A 7,368-nucleotide genomic window follows, 5' to 3' on the forward strand; every position below is an offset into this window, starting at 1 on the left:
GGAGCGCTAGATCGAAGGGCAAGGGATGGATCGGCCCTCCTCCCGCATTGGCTCGAAGAAGGCTGGCTCGTCCAGCTCGGTGATAGTGAAGATGGCGGAGGCGATGGAGAAGTTGGACGTTACAGAGGAGGAGGCAACTCCTTTATTGATGGACGATGTACGGATCGGAGCAAAACATAATTGGCTGGTGGAAGGGAAGATTTTGTACCGTAATTTGTCCCGTATATAGACGATCTCCGTGCCCTCTGCCCGTCTTGGGCCATTGGAGGCGGACAGAGATTGCTTCCGGTTTCTTGGCTAGAATTTCTTGGGACGGGGTGAGTTGCCTCGGATTTCTTGCGACGGTGGGAGGGGGATTGCGTTTGTTGGTTGGGGCCGTTGCGTTTGTTGGTTGGGGCGGGAGGGGGGGTATTTGAAGGGAGGAACAGGGGAGACGCCACAACAGGGGAGGCTCAGCAAGCCCTCTTTCCTTCAGAGGCGGCTGCGGTAGCGGTTGCGGTTGCCGCTGCGGGAAATTCGATCTCTATCGGTCTCTGTCTCAAGTTAACTGAAGAAGAAAGTTCAGACGAGGAGCAGAGGAATTGGGTGTCCCAACTAAACTGAACTGAAGTAGAAAAAAAAACCTGGTTCAGAGTTCAGAACTCAGAAGCTAAGGCACAAGTCTGATTCAGAGCTCAAATGAGTTGGATGAATATCTGTACAGAGAAGAGAAGATGCTATGGCGCCAACGCGCTCGAGTCACTACTATCAGAGAGGGGGAACAAATCACCATATGTATTTTCAACGAAAAGCCGCATGTCGACAGAGGAAAAATAAGATCAGGGAAACGAAAAGATGCAGAGGGGAACTTGGTTCAGGAAAAGAAGCAGATTGAGGAAATGGCAACAGATTTTTTTTTTCAAGAAATTATGCGAAACTGATGATACTGTTGAACCTGATGTTGCGGCTGCCGTTGCGGGACGGGGGAAGCAAACAACTCTGTCTCAAGCTAACTGAAGAATTGATTTCAGATGAGGGACAGAGGAATTGGGTGTCTCAACTTAACTGAAGAAGAGATTTAAGAAGAGGGACAGATGAATTGGGTGTCTCAACTTAACTGAAGAAGAGATTTCAGATGAGGGACAGAGGAATTGGGTGTCTCAACTTAACTGAACTGAAGAATCAGGGTAAATGTTAACAATCCAGCTATGATTCAAAGGTTGCAAGCCATTGATGGAGGAATTGGAAGCTAACTAATGGAATTCATGGAGGGGATAGGGGAGGAAGACGAGCAGTACAGGAACGGGAAAGCGGAGAAGACGACACCACGCCAAGCTGAGGCCGAAGCCCTTCCGTTTGTCCCCGTCTTCAGATGCCTTTCTGTTCTATTTGTACTCATCTCATGTAGTAGTTTGCTGGCAGGCCCGGGCCCAAGAGGCGCCCTTCTGTACGGCCCAGCTACAGAGAGTGAGGCCACTGACATTCCCTCTTCCTTAAATTTCGGCTTGCACTCAAGCCGACTCAATGTGGAAACCAAAGGGATCCCATGGTACTTGGTGCTTCATGACTTCGCCAAGGTGGCGGTGGCCGGTGGGTGCCGTAGTTGAGGCGGAACTTGGCGAGGTTGAGGTAGCAAACGACGCCGACTTGCTCAAGGAAGTAGTCGTCGCTGATGTTCACTTGGTCACAGAAAGCATTGAGGTAATAGTGTTGGTTGACAGAGACGTTGTCAGAGCATGGTTGAGGCAGTGGCCGTGATAGTAGGTTGGAGCTACAACATTCCTCCTTCCTATTATATACTTCAGCTTGAGTGAAAAGTCCGAAGAAATAGAGAAGGGCCCAGATGCCTGGATCCCCTGACAACTTGCCTTGACAAAACTCCACACTGCAGGATCTCCATATGGCAACATAAGCAAGGAACTGAAATGCCTGTGGAACAACGAGGAACACCCAGAAGCACTTGACGGTCCATACGCCATCGGTAACAACAACATATGCAACAGGAATCCATACACTGTCACCTGGAACCCAAGTCAGCATATCTCAGCAGGAGAGCACTCGGCCATGGATTGCAGATATGTATTGTCAGGAACAGAGCACGCATAGCAGTAGTCAGCTTGGATACTGATAATGATATTGAAACCAGATATCTTCCATGAGCTCACTTCTGTGGAACAAAATTCAGTGGTCTGTAGCATAACCGAACATGCAGTAATAGGTCTGTCGTCAGTTATCCCCCAAATCATCAGCCACATGTAATGTTGACCAGGAACATGCCGCGACGATGGAGACCAGGCTTTCAACTCAACTGAAGTCCATGAACAACTGAGAGGTATTTGGTACCAGCATTTGTTTGCTGTCCAGGATCCCACGGCAATGCCAAGAAAGCAGCCAACAAAGACCTGTGACCAATAATGTCAAGTAAACAATAGGTGTGGATCACCTCGTACTCAGAGATGAGGCTACACACTGAAGCAATGGTGATGCAGTAGCGTTGGTAATCAGGCATGTTGGCATGTATGTGCATGTCATGAAGAATAAAATGTGTTGGTGTTGCTTCGAACAATCCTTGCCTCTTGGCAACATCCGGGCATGCTAAGTCAAACAGCCATGCAATTTCCACTTGGTGTTTTTCAGTATACTGGATCATCCTGAAGAAAAAACATGAAGAATAAGCTCATAAATTCCCAGCAATTGCGAAATAAATTCTGGGAAGCACAAGAAGATATACTTGGAATTGGGGTACTGGCTTAATAAAATTGGAGTAGTGGCTTGTTGAAATCCAGCCCGACTAATCCTAAGTGGAAATTCATCTGCTGCTGCTGCTGCTGCTGCGTGGTGGGTGGCGCTCCCCTGCTTCCCGGCTTCTCGCTGGAGGTGAATCGATCCTGCAAATAATTGGTACTCGAGGATCAACGGGGGGAGACAGGGAAGCAAATCTTCAGTGCCGAGGGGGAAGAGCAGCAAACCGGGTGACCATCTTGGTGGCTGGAGGCGCAGCTCCCGGTGGCGCGCCACCACGCCGGCATTCAAGATGAGGGGGGAGCGACGGCGCGGTGGTCGTCGTGGGGCGAGTCGGCGTGGACGGCGCGGTGGCCAGGGAGAGCGCGGAGAGGCAAGGCGGGGGCGGGGGCGGGGGCTGGAGCTGGGCGCGCAGAGAGACGGCGGCCAGCCAGCAAGGTGGAGGTCAGCCGCGGCGCCGTGTGGGTGGGGAAAGGGGACAAAGGTGAGGGAGCCCGATCCTCTAACATGCTACAATGTTCTTCTTGTGTAAAAAAGTGAAGGGAAGTCAGGGAGCTTATGAATTGAAATTGAGTTATTTTGAAAAAGGTGAAATTAATTTTTTTTAAATGAATTAAAATGAGTCTTCTCAAATTGAAATTGGTATTTTAGAAATTGAAATTGGTCTTTTCAAAGTTGAAATGAGCATTGTTCATGGGCTACGAGTGGAGGAAAGTCAGGTTACTGTAGCTTACCCAACTTTCCTTCGAATGATAGTGAAGATGGCGGAGGCGATGGAGAAGTTGGACGTTACAGAGGAGGAGGCAACTCCCTTATTGATGGACGATGTACGGACCGGAGCAAAACATAATTGGCTGGTGGAAGGGAAGATTTTGTACCGTAATTTGTCCCGTATATAGACGATCTCCGTGCCCTCTGCCCGTCTTGGGAGACCCTGAAGGTCTTGTTTTTCGTCCACTAGGAGAGAACATGCCTGTCGCTGAATTCGAAATCCTGTGTGACATGGACACGGTTTGGGAAGGACCGTCATGGCACGGGAGCAAGCACGCGGTGATCCTGGAGAAATTTGAAGAATGCATGCCCCCATCATAAACTCAAATTTGATAAACTTCAGATTTGGGCAAGAGTGATTATTCTTCCTTATAATATGAGGAACGGCACTTGGGGTCTTTCAATCGCCTAGCAAATTGATAAGGAAGCAAAAGTTGTGCCAATTCATCTGGTGGGTGGTTAGAGTCACAATTGATGTGTAAAAACCCTTGAGGATATGTATTATTTTTTATTTGACACTGAGAAACGACAAGGATTGGTATGATATACAATATGAGTAACTTCCCCACTTCTGTTTTCGATGTGGTCGTTTGGGACATTCAGATTTAGTATGTCCAACATCGGGTGCTAGAGATGATGATGGAAATCTTTTGTTCAAAAAATGGTTTAAGAGGGCGGATGAACGGAGGAAAGCGTGTTTTGGGGAGAAATCTTCGGGCGACCAGCAGAGTTCATGGCATAGTAGACGAGAGGTGTCAATTCGGAGGTGACGTCCGCTCCGAAGAAGAATCAATGAACAAGCGCAAGGGAGGACCTCAGCAGCTAAAATTCTTCAACATTTTTAAAATATATGGTCAATATTTTTTCTGTACACATTTAACATTTTTCAAATGTTTGATCGATAGTTTTCAAATACTTACTCATCATTTTTTAAATACTTGATTAACATTTTTATATACATGATCCAATTATTTCATCATTTTTTAATAATTGGTTAATATTTTTTTCTATAAGCATTTAACATCTTTCAAATACTTGCTCAACATTTTTTTCAAATCCTTAATTAACATTTATATATATATGATAAAAAATTCATCATTTTTTATACATGGTGAAATTTATTTCTATACACACTTATCATTTTTCAAATACTTGTTCAACATTTTTTCAAATGGTTGATTAAAAAATTTATATGCATGATAAAAAAATTCATCTTTTTTTAATACATGGTCAATATTTTTTCTATACACATTAAACATTTTCCAAATGCATGATTCACATTTTTTGAAATGTTTTATGTAAAGTATTTTGTAATATAAAATATCTGGAAATATAAATAAAGTAAAACAAAACAAAAAACCTAAAAAAACAACGAGAATATGGCATGTGGCCTGGTATAGACCCCAAGGCGAGTGTGTTAAGCTAAATGTTGATGCCTCCTTTGTATCTGCTTTGGGATCAGCGTTGTTGGGGAACGTAGTAATTTCAAAAAATTTCCTACGCACACAAGATTATGGTGATGCATAACAACGAGAGGGGAGAGTGTTGTCTATGTACCCTCGTAGACCGAAACGGAAGCGTTGACACAACGTAGAGGAAGTAGTCGTACGTCTTTCCGATCCGACCGATCCAAGCACCGTTACTCCGGCACCTCCGAGTTCTTAGCACACGTACAGCTCGATGACGCTCCCCGGGCTCCGATCCAGCAAAGCTTCGGGGATGAGTTCTATCAGCACAACGGCGTGGTGACAATGATGATGTTCTACCGACGCAGGGCTTCGCCTAAGCACTGCAACGATATGACCGAGGTGGAATATGGTGGAAGGGGGCACCGTACACGGCTAAGGAACGATCACGAAGATCAACTTGTGTGTTCTAGGGTGCCCCCTGCCTCCGTATATAAAGGATCCAAGGGGGGTGCGGCCGGCCCTAGAGGAGGCGCGCAGGAGGAGTCCTACTCCTACCGGGAGTAGGACTCCCCTCCCTTTCCTTGTCCAAGTAGGAGAGGTGGAAGAAGAGAAGGAAAAGGGGGGGGGGGGGGGCGCCGCCCCTCCCTCCTTGTCCAATTCGGACTAGGGGGAGAGGGGGCGCGTGGCCTGCCCTGGCAGCCCCTTCCTCTTCTCCACTTTAGGCCCATGAGGCCCATTAACCCCCGGGGGGTTCCGGTAACCCCCCGGTGCTCCGGTTTTATCCGAAACTTCTCCGGAACACTTCCGGTGTCCGAATATAGTCGTCCAATATATCAATCTTTATGTCTCGACCATTTCGAGACTCCTCGTCATGTCCGTGATCACATCCGGGACTCTGAACTAACTTCGGTACATCAAAATGCATAAACTCATAATAACTGTCATCGTAGCGTTAAGCGTGCGGACCCTATGGTTCGAGAACAATGTAGACATGACTGAGACAAATCTCCGGTCAATAACCAACAGCGGGACCTGGATGCCCATATTGGCTCCTACATATTCTACGAAGATCTTTATCGGTCAGACCGCATAACAACATACGTTGTTCCCTTTGTCATCGGTATGTTACTTGCCCGAGATTCGATCGTCGGTATCCAATACCTAGTTGAATCTCGTTACTGGCAAGTCTCTTTACTCGTTCTGTAATGCATCATCTCGCAACTAACTCATTAGTTGCAATGCTTGCAAGGCTTATGTGATGTGCATTACCGAGAGGGCCCAGAGATACCTCTCCGACAATCGGAGTGACAAATCCTAATCTCGAAATACGCCAACCCAACATGTACCTTTGGAGACACCTGTAGAGCACCTTTATAATCACCCATTTACGTTGTGACGTTTGGTAGCACACAAAGTGTTCCTCCGGCAAACGGGAGTTGCATATTCTCATAGTCATAGGAACATGTATAAGTCATGAAGAAAGCAATAGCAACATAATAAACGATCGGGTGCTAAGCTAATGGAATGGGTCATGCCAATCAGATCATTCACCTAATAATGTGATCTCGTTAATCAAATAACAACTCTTTGTTTATGGTTAGGAAACATAACCATCTTTGATTTAACGAGCTAGTCAAGTAGAGACATACTAGTGACACTCTGTTTGTCTATGTATTCACACATGTATTATGTTTCCGGTTAATACAATTCTAGCATGAATAATAAACATTTATCATGATATAAGGAAATAAATAATAACTTTATTATTGCCTCTAGGGCATTTTTCCTTCAAGCGTGGGCAGGGGCAGTCGCCAGGGATAGCACTGGTTGAGTTCTTTTATTTGTAGGCGGCCACTTTCATATGTGTATTGATGTAGAGGAAGCTGAAGCAAACGCTCTGCTGTTGGGCCTCAAGTGTTTGCGAGATATAAACAAGGTTCAGGTACAGGTGGAATCAGATTGTGCTGCCGTCGTTGTGGTTGTGAATGCAAAAGAAAGAAACAACAGTAAGTGGTGGGCTACTAATGAAGAAGCAAAGACTCTAATGCGGGAGTTCAGTTTGTGCATGGTGAGTAGAATTGAAAGAGAGTGCAACGTGGCGGCACATGAGATAGCAGCTAATGCTAGAGCTCATGGGACTCACTGGCGCTCGCTGATCTCGACTGGGGCGCGTTGGATCGAAGGGCAAGGGATCGCTCGGTCCTCCTCTCGCATTGTCACAAAGAACGCTAGCTTGTCCAGCTCAGCAGTAGCAAAGTTGGAGGAGGCAATGGGGAAGCTGGACATTACAGAGGAGGAGGCAACTCCCGTATTGATCTTCCGTTGAAAAACAGGTTTAAGGGCGCGAATGAATGGAGGAAAGCGAGTTTTTGGGGAAAAACATCACGCAGCCAGCGGAGTTCACAACAGAATAGGCGAGAGGCCAAGCCAGCGAGCCTCCAAAATGGTGTCAATTCAAAGGCGGCGT

General features: G+C 46.4%; 1 protein-coding gene across 1 annotated transcript; it reads right to left on the reverse strand.

Annotated features, from left to right (window-relative positions):
• Positions 1 to 387: 387 nt before the first annotated feature.
• On the reverse strand, positions 388 to 3,751 carry LOC123153933 (uncharacterized). Its single transcript, XM_044572804.1, has 4 exons — positions 3,746 to 3,751; positions 2,949 to 3,231; positions 2,711 to 2,867; positions 388 to 2,630 (listed from the first exon to the last, which is right to left on the reverse strand). The coding sequence occupies exons 1-4, from the start codon at positions 3,749 to 3,751 to the stop codon at positions 2,279 to 2,281; spliced, it is 798 nt and encodes a 265-aa protein (XP_044428739.1). The 3' UTR covers positions 388 to 2,278.
• Between the last annotated feature and the right edge of the window lie 3,617 nt (positions 3,752 to 7,368).

Source organism: Triticum aestivum, chromosome 7A, assembly GCF_018294505.1.
Source record: "Triticum aestivum cultivar Chinese Spring chromosome 7A, IWGSC CS RefSeq v2.1, whole genome shotgun sequence".
Lineage (NCBI taxonomy): Eukaryota > Viridiplantae > Streptophyta > Magnoliopsida > Poales > Poaceae > Triticum > Triticum aestivum.

What these genes read in the sequence shown, in the direction of transcription:
- LOC123153933 (XM_044572804.1), bottom strand. An exon ending in GCCACCAAGATGGTCACCCG is followed by an intron (nt 2,868 to 2,948) that starts GTTTGCTGCTCT and finishes AATTATTTGCAG; the next exon opens with GATCGATTCACCTCCAGCGA. An exon ending in AGCCAGTACCCCAATTCCAA is followed by an intron (nt 2,631 to 2,710) that starts GTATATCTTCTT and finishes TTTTTTCTTCAG; the next exon opens with GATGATCCAGTATACTGAAA.